Source organism: Oryzias latipes, chromosome 19 (genome assembly GCF_002234675.1).
Source record: "Oryzias latipes chromosome 19, ASM223467v1".
Lineage (NCBI taxonomy): Eukaryota > Metazoa > Chordata > Actinopteri > Beloniformes > Adrianichthyidae > Oryzias > Oryzias latipes.
The window spans coordinates 24,108,369-24,124,753 of NC_019877.2; the positions used below are offsets into that span (position 1 = coordinate 24,108,369).

The window sequence follows — 16,385 nt, forward strand, 5'->3', positions numbered from 1 at the left end:
AAGGAGAAGACGTGGGGTCCAAAACCATTAAAGCTGCTGTAACTGGTGGATTTGACCATCAACAAGCCAAAAGCAAATACTACAGCTTTAAAGTCCCAAAAACGTTTCCAGTGGTCTTTTAATTATGTTTATGTCATGTTTAGCCAAAATCAAGAGGCCTGTGTGGTTTTCTAGGACATTTTTAAGCAGAGCAGCAGGACTTTGTTAGAATTTCACCTCTGAGTTGTGGGCAGGACCACTGGCATGGAGTAATCCCACATTTTCACACAGTTGCAAACTATCCCTATTGATATGAATTAGAGGAAAATAACATGCAATAAATTAGAAAATAAATTTAAATATTTAAAAAAGACAAACTTGTTAAATGCATCATCACCTTTTTGAACAAGCTTCTTTTCTCTTTTGGTTCATTCCTCAAAGATATGAAGCTCTTCTGCACCTAAATCCTCTAGAAAAATGACAGAAAATAAAAACTACACTTTAAGTGAGTGAAAACACAGCTGCATAATGTAGCTGCCACCGGTGTGCAGCGTGTCCTTTTGTCCATTTTATGGCACTGTGCTTCAGTTAATCAGATGAAGAGTGGCTCGACAGATGGATGGAAACCATCATTTCCAGCCCACTGCTTTCAACATTTGGCCTGAGCACCTCTCCTCCACTATCGACTTGCTGCCTTCATACTTTAACATGCCTGCAGGCCAAACCAGCCATCATGCCATAAAGAGGCTGTCATGACCCCCAGACGTACATCTACTCTCACACACTCCACAGAGCACTGAACGCCACAAGAGTGACCCCTCACACCCGGTTCAGCTTGTCCCACAGCTTTAACAGATAAAGTCTGGAAACTTTGTGTCAATGTCAAACACCCTGTTAGTAAAACATTCTATGCAGGATTTGTGTTCAATCATCTCCTTTTCCCTCCAATCTTTTTTAATGTAAATTATTATTTAAAATGAAAATGCCTGTGAAAGTATTTTGGGAAACAGGATCCTTCATGGAGTCACTGTATGAGCAATATGGCCAGTAAAGCAAGGTTTGTATCAAATGTGTAATTATTGTTCATGTTATCGGAGAAAAAAAAATCTGTCAGTCAAGATAGAAATATTTTGGTGTCTTTTAAAGAAAACATGTGATAAACAAGTCAAGTTAAACCTTCAACATTTTCAAGAAATTCAAAATGAAATGTCACTTGAAGCTGCAAAATGTCCTTGATGATCATTTCAACTATTGTATAAACAGTTGGTGCAAAAAAGAAAAAAAAACACGCTCGGAGTCGTCAAACTAGTAATTAAAGGTAGGGATTAAAAACCAAAACACTATCACGACAGTGTAATCAAATAAACTTTATTTATAAAAGGCCTGATTTTATTTGCACAAATTTTTGGGCGAGCGAGCAAAAATAAAGACTGGAATGGTTTGTGACTGTAAAGCGCTTTGGGCCTTCCAGGAAGGTAGAAAACGCTCTAGAAGTACACGCTATATTCCAATTATCCTGACCCTTCCTTTTCATGTATTTTGAAAACTACGTGTAAAATATCACTTCCTAAAAAAATATGATAGCATTTTAAACGGGGACAGTCTTCACACATTTTCTAACATAAAAATGATTTCTAAAGTATCAAATCAAACTTTAGCACTTTTCCAACTCATGTTGCCCAACAAAAAACATAATCAAATTTTAAAGACAAAAGAACAAGACATTAAACAAATATTTTGTTTAAAACCAACCCATACTATTCCAACAGTCCCCCCCACCCAACACACACACACACACACACACATGCACACCGTGGTAAGAAGAATGATAAAATGATGCAATGTAGATATCTGGCTTTGCACTGACGTGGGGAAATGATGTTTTGGGGACATGTCCACCTCCCCACTCAATTTCACAGAGTACGCTACCACAAGACCCCCCAGATCTAAGTTTAAGAGGCCGACCTGGGAGATCCCATGGCAGCGACCCCATTAACTAAGAAAGAGTCATCACTGATGGAGGAGCTTAAGTTGCAAACAACATACAAACTTTCACGCAAAGAATGTAGACTTGTCAACAACTACAGCTGCCAGTACCAACAGATGAGCCTGTTAGATGCTGTGATTCAATGATTTAATGTTGGGTTTTATCTATTTGTATAGTAAGTGTTTCTATATGTGTCATACTGTAAATGCATGTGTGCTTTTTGTCTTTTTCACATCAGTGCCACATGAATCCCTTTTGTTACTGATTGGAAAAAGTAGATTTTTTCTTTTTAAGAGGTGGACTAAATAGAATAAACGAAAAAAAAATTGGAGGAAGCATGAAAGGCGCGGGAAAGAACAGAGAGAAACGCTAGTAGAAAGAGACCTCCATAACAACAGAGGTGTCATGGGATTTGACAGCAAACATGTAATTTATCACCGCTATCATGGCTTTTTGTATACATTCAGACATTTCTACATGAGCACACACATGCACAAAGAACCGGATGTCTGCACAAATTCACACATGCAAACACACGAGTGTATTAGACCTACAAAACAACATTCAGCAAACACAATCCCTGTTTGAGTTGACATTTTCCAGCCCAGACGAGTTCATGACTGTCAGGATGACATTTTTCAGTAAAGTGCAAATAAATCCCCTTCTTTCAGGTTAAGTTCTCTCTCACAGCTAGAACTACAGAATATGTGTATATTCAGCAGCGATCAGCAGTGTTATCACTCAATCTGCATGCGCTGTACCTGTCAAATGGCCAGGGGTGTTACTGAGCTCAGCAGAGGAGCAGCGTGATAAATGATGTGGAGCTGCAGGTCTGCCTGGTGTGCAGCGGCTTTCTCTCCTGCTCTTTATCCAGCTCTACCTGCATCTAATTACAACCTCTATTTTGTCCCTCTTCTGCTTCATCTCCTCTCTATTTGGCAGACATTCTCACTTTATAATGGCCCATGCTGGTCTTTTATTACCCACCAGCAGCAAACTTTGTGCAATTTGTCACCCAGGCAGTGCGCATGAATTCTTCTGACTGCCCCTGACACTCTCACCTAAAAATCTAATCAAATCAATGTGTGGTTCCTAATCACTTCCCAACGCGCCCCTGATTGCATTTATAGACCTTCTGTCGCATTGCGCTCCCCCAGTTGAGCATTTCATAATTACTCACTACTTGCGTTTGTTTATTTATATCCTCCCCTGCAGGAAGTGCCCCGCTCTGCTAGTGGCAGTGGCAGTGAAGATGACAGCGGTTAGGACAGCTCACTTTTTACATGCCTGCTAGTTTTTGTGCCGCTACATCCTGTAGGCAGCAGATCTGAAGCACAATAGTCAGTTATGCTTGAGTTGTTTGCAGCTTTGAAAAGAAAGCAGCTGGCTCAAGACGCCAGCTACTCCTCATTTGGTTTTTGCTCATGTTTGCTGCTAAGCTCGCAGTTGTTTCGTAAAACGGGCAGGTGGGAGAAATTTGGTCCATTTACTGTTGAAAATTCAATGAATTTTTGTCTGGAGGCTTATGAGATGCCAGCATTCTGCAGAGAGGCAGACGGGTGACAATAATCGCTGGCTCACACTGTCATACCTGGAGGTGTCATTTAGACGGGCAAAAGGAGAGCTTTAGACTTTCAGGACTAATCTTCTCATTGCACAGCTGGTTTAATAAATCTGTCAAAAAAGATTAGGAAAAGCCAGAAAATGTTTCTCTAGCAGGAGTAGACGGAGTGCAGGTATTGGTTAGAATGGACTGCTGCATCTGCTTTGTATCTTCAGTGACCTCTTCCTGTTGACACGTTCAGGTAGGACGGTCTCAACATGAAACGTTAATTTAAACTTTGACATTTTTCAATAGCTTGCAATCATGAACCTGTGCAGAATGCAATCACTATTGCAAAAAAACGAAAACGGACTGGACAATCAGACTGTAGTTTGCAGTTCAACCTGGGCTTGTTTCTTTTGAAAAACGTTGATGCTGCTACAGCAAACCAACAGAAATTAGCTAAAAGTCTCAGACTGACAAGCTGACTTTCCACAATTTCTGAGAAAAAATCTGAGCTTTTTACATGCTGAGCTAGGGCTACACGGTGGCGCAGTGGTTAGCGCTCTTGCCTCACAGTAAGAAAGCCTCCGGTTCAAGTCCCGGCTGGGGGACGTGAAAAAACTACATCAACGGGGGTCCTTTCTGTGTGGAGTTTGCATGTTCTCCCCGTGCATGCGTGGGTTTCTGTCCAAAAACATGCTTCATAGGTTAATTGGCAACTCTAAATTGTCCCTAGGTGTGAGTGTGAGAGTGAATGGGTGTTTGTTTGTGGACATTCTACCCTGCGACAGAATATTGACCTGTCCAGGGTGTCCCCTGCCTTCGCCCACAAGTGGCCGGGATAGGCTCCAGCAGCCCCGTGACCCCGAAAGGGAAAAACGGTTAAGAAAATGAATGAATGAATCTGAGCTTTATCCATGCATCCATTTTCTGAACCTGCTGAATCCCTTTTGGGGTCAAAGGGTTGCTGGAGCCTATCCCAGCTATGGTTGCATGCTTCGACAATTTGCCAGTCTGTCACAGGGTCCACAATCATAAACACTCGCAGTCACGCCTAGGGACAATTTATGGTCATATACTAACCTATTAAGCATGCTTTTGTTTTTGGTTTTTTGGTTTTTTTGGGGGGGGTGGACTGGACTCCACATAGAAATCCAGAGATGGTTTGAACCAGGGCCTCCTTGTTGTGAGGCAACAGTGGCAACCATTGCACCACTGTGCAGCCCTCCATGTAATCCATGTTAGTAAAGGATCAAGAGCTTTCATAGTAAAGAATATGCCTCACATCTTCATGTATCTGTAATCAAAACGTTTCATTAGTAGAACTGTTTCTGAGAAACTTCACACTTTTGTATTTCATTTATTTTTGGTCAATTGATCAGCAACTAGCTTACAAGAGAATAATATATGTAGTCTGTGTGTTTTTTTTACCTTTTACAAGTGTTGCCTGTGCACATCCAATTCATTAAAAAGCAGCTGGAGAGGAAGGAGCATCTGTGTCAGTGAAGCATCACCAGCATGCTGGAGGAACGTCTGTCTGAGAAAGAAGCAGTCCTAAGATCAAAAAGCTCTGTGCTGCCTTTCACATGTGGGACTTGTGAACTGATGACCTTCACATCAGATTTCATTTCCAGTGCAAGCAGACATGGCAAAGCAATAGGATACGTTCTTAAGAAAGGTTCTTGTTAGAGCTATTTAAAGAATTGATTTACCAGGGTCTTCAAAATGTTATCAATGCCGTATACATTGAAACTTCACTACCACCGCCAGCTTATTGGTAAAAAGTGTAACAATTGGAAATATTGTTTTGTAGAGTTGAGTTGAGTTGAGTTGAGTGAGTCATTGTGTGAGTGAGAGAAGCACCTGCATGAACAAGAGGTGAGCCTGTTTAATGCCGTAGTCCCAACTGGCTTGACGGGGAATGCGGGTTGTCTGCAGGCAAAAAATGAGATAACCTGTACAGGGATCACAGGTCGGTGAAGTTAGTGAGACATGCCATATAGATTTTTCACTTTTTCAACCTCCTAAAACCTGCAGGCTGTGCAAAGAGCCCGTTAGTGCCTAAAAGGAGCTACAGGACACACCTGCTCTCCCATCAAAATGCAGAGGCTCCGGTCTATGGCCCTCCATGAACCCACACAACCCAAATCCTGCAGCTCATGTACGGGTCAACCCCCCAAAAGGGACTTTTATGGCACACATACCACATTTACCTCATTCTGAAGATCCATTTCAACTTCAAAAAACCTTTGAGTTGCAGACATGATGGTTGACTATCTTTTTGTGTTTAAACACCGGTACCTATTCTACTGATGCCACTACAGTGAAGTGATAAATTTAGTGTTTATTTCTTTAAGGACATTGTTTCTCAAATGGCTCATATTTATCATATATTTTCTGACATTTTACCAAAATGATAAAAATGTTATTTTTTTCCAAACATAGCAGTAATGCATTTGATCTTTCATTCATCGTAGTTCTTGACTGTAAGGTAGAGTCAGGAGGGAGTTTTGAGGATTTCTGTACGGTGGCATTGAGATGTTGGGGTCAGATGGGGTCTGAATCTAAGGCTTGGTTCTGTGTCTTCAAGCTTACAGGTTTCAAACTGTGATGTTCAGACATGTGAAATTTTCTTTCCATATCCATTTTATGTTCCAGGTTCAGCTGATTCACTACAACCACGAGCTGTACGCAAATTACACAGAAGCTGCTAAAAGCCCCAATGGACTGGTCATAGTGTCAATATTTATGAAGGTAAGGCCCACACAACCAATTCAGTAAAGTCTCTCTACCAAGGTTGCATTCACTCACAAGGAATAAATGTTATCTTGACATTGCTCAACCCAATTTCAGCTGCCTTGACATTTTGTAACGGCTCATTATTTGGAAATCCAGCATAAATGTTCTGGACAGGTCTTCAGTTAAGTAGCTGAAAGAAGAGCGTGACCTGGTTTTCCCCAGCATTTAATCATTAGAGGACAGCTGCAGCAGAAAGTACATAGGTGGAACATGCGGTGCAAATAGGACAGGACTACGGTTCATGTTTACAACACGCACAACTCAATTACAGGAGTGTACTTTTAGGTGTAGCAATAGTGACACAGTAAGTGATTTTGTGTCAAATTTGACCTCATCAGCCTGTAAAATATCATTGAGCTGAGACTGAATCTTCCAGAGGTGTTAGTCTCTGCCAGATAAGATGTCCCAAAAAATTACAACACCTCAAATGGACTAACTTTGGGTTGCCTCAGTGTGTTTTCAATAAAAAAAAAATCACAACATTGTCCTTCTACAGCAGGGGGGTCCAACTCATTTTCACTGGGGGCCACATCAGCATAGTGTCTGTCCTCAAAGGGCCAGATATAACTTATACATGTAACTAAATGTAATGAAAAATAAATGTAACTACTCCTTAATGTTAAATCACTCATTATTTATTTACTATAACTTTTTAAAGTGACATTTACAGTTGCATAGAAAACATATGTTTGCTTGTTACTTTAGCATAAATCCTTTTACATTTGATTCTGTCAGGTTAGGTTATATGGACAGTGTTTAAGTCATAATGCATAGTTTCCCACACGATGTTTCTAGTCCAATTCCCCCTAAATATGAATAAATACACACCAATTTTTATTTTTTATTTATTTTATTTTTTAGAAATTAAAAACTTTTATGCTCCCGCGGGCCACATAAAATGACATGGGGGGCCACATTTGGCCCCCGAGCCTTGGGTTTATCACGTGCTCTACAGGGAATGAATCTCACACTATTTGTACTTTAACAGTACAACTTAACCATCTCTCGTATCATCCTCACAGATCATTCTGGCAAACCAAAAAGACTCAAATTTGAGGACTTTACATACTCAGGTAAAACAAAACCGTTTAAGGGAGAAGTGAACTGCTATCTCCCCCAGGTGCAGTTTGGAGGAAGACTGCGGTAATCTCTCTGTGAGCCGTGCTCTTCCATCTGTGGGAGAGGTCAAGTCACAGGCTCCATTTTTGAGAGATTTAGAAAAAGTCTGTGCGTTACATTCAAGGATTCAAGGGGGTTTATTGTCATATGTACAGTAAGGAAACAGGATCCCTGTACAATGAGATGCCTGCTTTGGTGTCTGCTCTGAATGCCAAAATAAAATAAAGATGGGATAAGACATGTACAGGATATCTGAAAATTCACACATAACATAAAGTATAACTCAGTAACATCAGTAGGATCAGTAAATGACTAAACCTTCATACAAATCAGCTGTTATGCAAATTAAGCTGGGAGTAACTGAGAGTAACGGTCTACAATGCAGTCTTAATAATTTTCCACTAACTCTGTGCGTGTTTTTACTTTTCTTTTTTTTTTTTTTAAAGTTGTTAGAAGGCGACAAATACAGTGACAACCTGCTCAGTTTAAAACAGCAACTGACATTCAGGACGGATACGGAGGCCAAAGATTAAAAAAACAAAACAGAAAAGCAACTGCTGGTTGGACCTGTTTGGCGAGTGGGTAATAGAATGGTTTAATTGAATAAATTAACATGCTGCAAATTTAAGATTACATGCAACAATTACCAGGCAATTTGTGTGCTTTAATTGGATTTATTTAAATTATTTAATTGTGATTGAGAGTTTTGACATGCAGCCAGTTATGTGTCTTGTTACAGTCCTTAACCCTTGTGCTATCTTTATCTTAGATGACCCCCCCCCCCCCCCCCCCCCCGTTCTATTGAGGTGTTCTCCCTACCATGACAAAGGTGGATAAAGGTGGAAAGATTTCATGGAATCCATGGACACCAGTGAAGATCACAAATCATTGAAGAAAAAAGGTTCAGAGCACTGTCTAGTGGGTCTAGATGACCCAACTCCCAATGTTAAAGTGCCTAGGATAGCACAAGGGTTACAAATGAGCAACATACATATCTGCTATTCACTGTGTTGTTATACAGTCAACAAATAAGCCCAAGATGTGATTGGAGCAGTGTTAACTTGTGAATAATGTGATCCTGGATGACACATGTTTGTTGTTCTTTCCAACGATGCTACAGCCCATGGAGGGTCATTTGGGTGTCAGTGTCTAGCTTGCTGTAGGTTGTTGCAGTCATGTCAAACTTTGACTGTTTTAAGCTGAAATATTCATCGACTCTATAAAGTTTGGTAGCAGCTTTTATTTTTTTATTTATTTTTTTTTTTTTTTAACTTGTCCTGTCCAACAGCTGGGCAGACAGATGAGAGCTGAGGGCCTGTTGTGTTGGACAGATTTTACTTTAACAAGAGGGGTTATTAATCTTCAGACAAACCAAAGGTATGTCTGGATAAACCCCTTTTGTAATTGACTTTCAATCATGTCTGAAAATCTTTGGTGTTGGACCGGACGGAAAAGGAAAGAGGGGAAGAAGAGAGAGGGACAATAGAGAGAGGGGGGGTAGGGGGTGATAATAGGAGGGGAAGGGGGATAAGACCATGAAGCAGCATAAAGCAACAAGTTTACTGGTTGTTAATCATTATGGTAAGGTTCAAATGTAGTACAATAAGGGCGGAGCCTGTCCACACACACACTCAAATGTTATAAAAACACCTGCTAGCTGCAAAAAATGTCCACCTGTCGATATGTATACAAAACAGATAGTGTTCACACGCATACTTATGCCTTAAAACCAACTAGTGTGAAATATTTCAGTCATTCAGTCATGCAAACTGTTAGTGCAAAGGTGAGCTAACACCTGTGCTCAGGTGAGTGTTTATGTTCTTCTAAAATGGATGGTGGAACGTGGAAAGAAGGAGGGAGAGTGCCCAGCCATCCCCACCCCAAGACCCCCACCGCAGCAGCAGCGGCAGCCGGAATCCCCCCAACGCCACACGGGAACCGGCAGGGAACAACCGCCGCCCGGGCGACCAAGCCCGCCACCCAGGCCAGGGCCAACAGGACCGCCGCAAGGCCCCCAGAGCCAGAGAGCAGGGAGGCACGGAGGGAGAGAGAGCGCCGCCCCAGCCCAACCAGGAGAGCAGCCCCCCCGCCGCGCCGGGAGAACCCAACGCAGGGCCCCACTTAGAGAAGGACGCCCACAGCCCCAGACGAGCACCCCACCACCACCCAGGAGTTCCGGGCATCCCCCCGCCCCAGCCCCAGGTACGAGCCAGGACCCCCCAAGGGAGACCCGCTCCGCACTCCAAGCAGCCTCGGTTGGTCCAGGGAGGAGCGAGGCAGGGGCCCGCCGCCCCCGCCCAAGAGGGGGGAACCCCGGGGAAAAAAGAGGGCCCACACGGGGTGTTGTAAATATGGCCCGACCAGGCTCGGCCACAGTTGGAAATTTGGCGGGGCCCAGCGCTCAGGAGCAAAGACCAGAACCCACCCCCCAGGGACACGAACACTCCCGGCTCAGATGTAATGTGAACCCCCCCCGCCGCGCGGAGAGAGCACCGCCGGGCCCAGGAAGCCGGCACCCCGGGGACACGGCCGCCGTCGCAAAGGGGCCCGTACCCCCCACCAGGGAAGAGGCAGGGGACAGATGGTCCTAGGTCCCACCTTCCTTGCAAAATGTGTGTGCGTGTATGTGTGTTTGAGAGGGTGTGTGTGTGCATGTGTGTGTGTTTATGTTGGAATGTATATATTGAGGGGGGAGGGGTGTGTGTGCTAAGGGGGGTGCAGTTAAAATTGGCGGGTAGGGCACTGAGGGGACATCTCCTGATTACTCACAGTGACGTCCCCTCACCCTCCCCACCAAGGGACCCTAAATGTCTAAGGTGCAGTTAAAATTGGCGGGTAGGGTGCTAGGAGGACATCCGCTGCTTGCTGGCAGTGATGTCCAAGCACCCCCCCTACCAAGGGCCCTACATGTCTAAGGTGCAAATAAAACCGAAAGAGGGGGGGCCCACTCCATACGGCAACCATAGGAGGGGGGCCACTGCCTAGTAAACCCCTCCCCCCCAAGGCTCATCGCAGACTAAGCCCCCCACCCCCTCACCCTATTATGAGGTTATATGAGGAAGGGGGTAAGTTGGGGACAGCTGGTAGACTGTCCCCCGGTTGTCAAACAGCTGTCCCCCCCCCCCCCCCCCAGCAAGGGGGCCAGGCCCACCCAGCCCAGGGGCCCCACCCCCGGAGGCGCCGACAACCCAGGCCCAGCACCACCCCCCCCACACAGAGAGAGAGGAGCCAGAAAGCGTTGCCCCCCCCCCGGAGCAAGCCCAGGCCCCCACCCCCAAACGCCGGCCCTAGAAGAGCTCTGGTCAGGCCTCGACGGGACCGAGGCAGCCGACCGGCCGGGGAAACCGCCGATGGCCTCAGCGGAGACCCCGACCCGTCAACCCCCCCTGCCCCGTACCAATAGTGCCCCCCCCCCCCTCCCCCAGAATGCCCCCCCACAAGGCAGGGCCGACAAGACCCCCCACCCCACCCCCCCCCCCCAGACCCCGCAGCCAAAGCGGATGACACCCAGAGCGACCGGGGGCCCCAAGAGGGTTGTCCCGTCCCGCCCCAGAGCCAGGGAAGGGCCGATCCCAGCCCCAGGTGTAGGTGGGAAGCCCATCCAGCGCCGCTGGGCCCCCCCCGAGCAGCGCCCCCCGCCAACCCCCCCCAGCACAGGCAAAGGGACCACCCCCCCAAGCCAAGCCAGACCACCACCCCACCCCCCCACCACGCACCCCCACACCCAAGCCCAGAGGACCACGCAGCGCCCCAGCCCGCCCCACCCAGGCGCCAGACCCGACCCCCCGACCAACGGAGCCCCCACCACCCCCCGCCAGGCACCGGAGGCCCCGACCCCCACCCCAGCCCACGGCAGAAGGGCAAGGAGCAGCGACGACCAGGCCCCCCCACCCCCTAAGTCACGGAGTTAGCCATGGGAGACCAGAGAGACTGAATTCTTTCAAAGTTACTTGAACCTTGGGCTGACATTTTTTCCAAGCTGATATGATCAAGCAGCAGATTTCTGTGTTGACTTATATTTATATTTTTTTTGCTTTTCCAATTTATTAAAATAGTTTTTTTAGCAATACAAAGAGTTATGAAAATGATAGAGCCTAGTTCTCCTTCTACATCGATGGCACTCATGTCACCAAGCACACAAAGTGACGGTGAAGCTGTGATTGAAACCTTAAGCCAGACTGATAGATCGGCACATACCTGCTGCCAGAGAGCCTGGACAGGCGTGCAGAACCATAGTGCATGCATGTAATTGTCGGGTAGATTACTGTCACAGTGCTGACAAATGTCTGAGTTACTGAGACCCATCTTGAACATCCTCTGTCCAGTGTAGTAAATTCTGTGAAGAGTTTTGAAATGGATTAGCTGCAGATTTGGACTTTTTGTCAGTTTAAAGGTGTTTAGACAAAGTTCTGACCAAAAGCTTTCATCTGTGCTGATGCTCAAATCCGCATCCCATTTTGTTGTCGGAAGTGAAATATTATTATCTAAATTACATAAAAGTTTGTATATTTTGGAGAGAGTTTTATTCATTGTGAAATTGATCAGAGTGGTAACTACATCTGATAGCTTTAAATCGTTGTCTCTGTATTTAAACTTTTTAGTAATGATTGATTTAAGTTGCTGATATTCCAAGAAGTTATTTATTCCATGTTTGTCTTGAAGTTCCTGGGGAGTTATGAATCTTCTATCAATAATTATGTGCTCTAGTTGTTTTATGCCCCCTGCTTGCCAAGCTGGGAAGTGGATAATTTTTTTGTTTATGAGGATGTCTGGGTTGTTCCAGATGGGTGTCATTTTGCACGGTTGAATTGATGATTTTGATATTTTGAGAAATTCCCACCAGGCTGTTAAAGTGGCATTTATATTAGTACTTTTGAAACAATCCTGTCTTTTAACTATTTGGCTGATAAATGGAAGATCTGACAGGTTGATCTTTCCACATAACGCCTGTTCCAAGTCTAACCATGAGTTGGTTTCTGGATTATTTTTTAACCATTTTAAGATGTATTGTAATCTATTTGCAAGAAAGTAATTGTGGAAGTTGGGTAATTCTAATCCTCCACAGCTTTTTGCAGATTTTAAAGTTTTTAGGCTAATTCTTGCAGGTTTGTTGTTCCATAAAAAGCTTGATATGGATGAGTCTAATGTTTTGAACCATTTTAATGGCGTTGTGTGGGAATCATTGAGAAGAGATAATTAACTTTGGGTAAGATTTTCATTTTTACCGTGGCTACCTTGTCCATAAGGGACAGAGGCAGGTTGGTCCAGCGTGTTAGATCGTCCTGTATGTTTTTCAGTAATGGGGTGTAGTTTAGCTGCACCAGTTCTGATATTTTGGGGGAAAAATAAATACCTAGATATTTTATATTGCCTGATTTAACTGGTATTGTGAGTCCTTGCTCCGCATTACTGTTCAGTGGTAATAAAACAGATTTATTCCAATTAATGGAATAGTCTGATATAGAAGAGAATTCATTAATGATTGTTGCCGTTTGATTTACAGAATGTATATTACTTAAAAACAGTAATATGTCATCTGCATAGAGACTAATTTTATGATGGCTGTGTTTGGTTTTAATTCCTTTAATACTCTCATTCTGTCTTATTGCTGCAGCTAGAGGCTCGATAAATATTGCAAAAAGAGAGGGGGAGAGTGGGCAACCCTGTCTAGTTCCTCTTCCAAGAAAATGGTAGCAGCTTTTATGATCTCAGCATCAGTGGTGTCTCTGATCTCTGGTGATGAGCATAAACAGGTTCCATCTGATGCCTGATGGTCTAGCGAACAGTCCAGGGTTACCTGCCTTCCCCCTTCAGTAGCTGGGTGGGCTCCAGCCTCCCCATTGGTGGATGGATAGTTTCCATCTGACCCCTCTGCAAAAGGGGCTTAGTTTTTTCCTAAATGACCAATGACATGCTGCTCTAAATTTATGGGGAGCAAATATTCTGTCTGTGTGCATCTTTGCAGCAGTTAACACATCAGTAAACAAGGGGCCCCAAGATTACTTCATTACTCATATAGAAATTATGCAGAAAACAAAGGACACATGTTCAGAAAGGCTGTTTTTTTTTTGTTATCGCGACTTTAGTTTGTGTTTTACTGAATTACTCTGACAGTTGAAATACTTGAAGGCTTAACAATAAAATGCCTTCTAACATTTGAAGGACATCACATTCAGATAATGCATCAAATCCAACTTTATTTAGAAAAAGTGCTTCTCGTCAGTGTGCAGCTCGAAGCACTTTACAAGTAAAAACCAAAACAGACAGAAATTTAAAAAAAGTCACTCTTTACCCCCACCTCCCCTCCGTTAACACATCCATTCCATGAACTCACACACATTGAATCTTTATTTTATTTTTCTGTTAAAACAGAAATATACATCAGAAGTTCATCAATGTTCATCATTGCATTCAAATTGGCTGAAATTGATTAAATGTCTGTAGGAAAAATGATAAATAACATTTCCATTCTTAGGTAAATATAATTCCTTTATAGTCAAAACTGTCACTGAATGACTAGAATAAAATAAAACTAAACTTTTAGCAAGTTCTGAAACAATCCATAATTTAAACATTATTTTCATGAACAAACCCAATCTAAAGAAGTTCCCCTCTGTCGTTTTTTTTTTACTTTCTTATTGTTATACATTTTAGTGGCTGTCAAAATATCTAGAAAGTAGGTCAGAGTGCGCTGAACGCCAACATCCTGAATGTCATTGCACACTCTGCCTCTTCCCTCTCTCTTAGTTCCTCTGAATTCAGCGCAGTTATTAGCTGAACACCAAACTCAACAACAGCATCCCTTCCAGATCGCATCTTTTAGTCCCAGGTTCTTCTTTTCTGTCAGATCTCTCCAGGTTTAGCCTTGATGGATATTATGAACAACTAAATTACAACAATAAAGAAACACTTTCCAAAGTGATGATCTTTGCTAAAACTTTATTTAATATTTTTTTTCCTGAAATAAAAAGCAGGCCTTCCTCAAAAGACACTTATAAGTCATGTATGATGTAGATGTGGAATCAAACGATGCAAAACCCTGATAAGGATGATGAGTTTCCTCCTAACTGTCCTGGAAAACCTCTGTTGCTTTTTGCATGTACTCGGTAAAGTACTGTGTCACAGTAATCCTTTAGCACATTGAGCAGAGGTCCCAACCCTCCGCTCTACTGCTTCCTCTGAGCGTCGTTGTTTTGCTTCTTCTCAATGTCCAAATGGAAAAGTCCCTGTTCAGAAACAATTAGCAATCCAATTACCATGCAGAGCTGAGCAGTGCCAGTGCTGAGCACCTCTGTTAGGCTAATGGCCCTCTCCTCTGTCTCTTTGTTGTTTTTGAAGTCTCTGTCTTGGCTGAGAGGCTGAGAGATCAGAGAGGCGGCAAACGTCCTTGCTACTGTGTGCACTCTGACTGGAAGGTTCAGCTGTAAACTACTAATGAGCTCCCCAATGTCAATGAGCCCATCAGTCAGTCTTGAAGAGTCTGAAGAAATGATGACTGAGGTCACCCACCTTGACTTGCCCTCTCCAGCAGAAGAACATGTAGGAGGAAGTGAGAGGCGAACTCTGATGGTAAAGTGCTGCAGGTGGACTTGTTCCATGTCAAACCCTGAGGAAATGACCCTGAAGGGTCATGTGCTGCAGTGCTCTGCAGGATGATGGACTCTGAGTAAATGTCAGGACTGGAGCACTGGATATTGGTATGAATCTGAAGTCACCTGCCTGGCTAAAAGCCATCATCACATCCTGTTGACTCTGACAGCGTTGGCTCAGCCACCTTTTAAAATGTTGTCATTACAGACCCCACAATGCAGAAATCTTAGTCACAACGCACTTACCGGTGGATATGGGCCGTCTGCGGGCAAAAGATTGTCAAGCTGGATGGGACACGCAGGACATTTCAAGATTGTAGAGAGAAAATGCTGGTGCACATTTTTCTTTTCGGGCGTGCTGCGGGCGACACTTACACAACGTGTGAGGGTGAGTTAGGGCAGTGTTTTTCAACCTTTTTTGAGCCACGGCACACTTTAACCTTGACAAAAATCCCGCGGCACACCAGCATCCCCAAAAAAAAAAAAAAGCAGAAACTCATAGTCTGTGTTGATCTACAGCCCCCCCCCCCCACCACCACCACCACCACCACCACCACAATTTGTGATAATTGTGGCAGAAAAAGCAGGAAGTTGCAGATGTTTTTTCTAAAAGATGTAATAAAACTTAAGTTACATACAAACTGTATGTTCGTTGTGGTTTCAAGACATGTAACAAGGACGACTCATTGTACGCTGAGGCGCTGTCCCTTTAAGCCAATGCATCATGGGAGATGTAGTGTGAAAACTGCCACAAAACGGCAGAAAGACTCGCGTCTCTGAGCTTCATGGTTTTGTTCACTTGATCCACGGTCTGATACCGGATTCTGTGGAAAGCTACACCGCTAAAGACGAGCTTTAGCTGGTGTTTTTGTTGGAACTGAGTGAGTTATGAGCTAAATTGGAACAAGGAAGTGAATACTTTAAACACTTCTGATTGGTCAGACTGATGACATGTGATTAAGCCTTCAAGAATGATTGGTGGAGTCGTGGAGACAGTAAAAGCTGCGGGACTTTTCAGATAACAGTTATAGCTGCAGCTAAATCGCGGTACCGTCATTCTTATCAAAATTTCTTTAATAGAATCAAATAAACACAAAGAAAAAAGTATTTTATGATCTTTTATATTCCTAACTACTCGGTGTTTTATCAGGACCTGTTTGGATGAACAAAGAGCTGATTTCCTGGAGATGGGAAATGTTTTTAGATCAATTAATGAGGGCAATTTTCCACGGCACACTTGACCATCTCCCACGGCACACTAGTGTGTGAAAAACACTGAGTTAGGGTGACGTAGGTGGCGAAGGCGTGTCACAGGGATTTTGCATTTGAATCACTCCCACAAAACCTTGATCACTGCAAGTGATAA

General features: G+C 43.8%; 1 protein-coding gene across 1 annotated transcript in view; it reads left to right on the plus strand.

Annotated features, from left to right (window-relative positions):
* The window catches only part of ca10 (carbonic anhydrase 10), a 319,572-nt gene that overhangs the window by 280,288 nt on the left and 22,899 nt on the right, over nucleotides 1–16,385 (plus strand). The window contains exon 5 of the mRNA XM_023949200.1: nucleotides 6,171–6,266. Coding sequence (XP_023804968.1) covers nucleotides 6,171–6,266 — 96 coding nt within the window. The remainder of the gene's footprint in view (nucleotides 1–6,170; nucleotides 6,267–16,385) is intronic.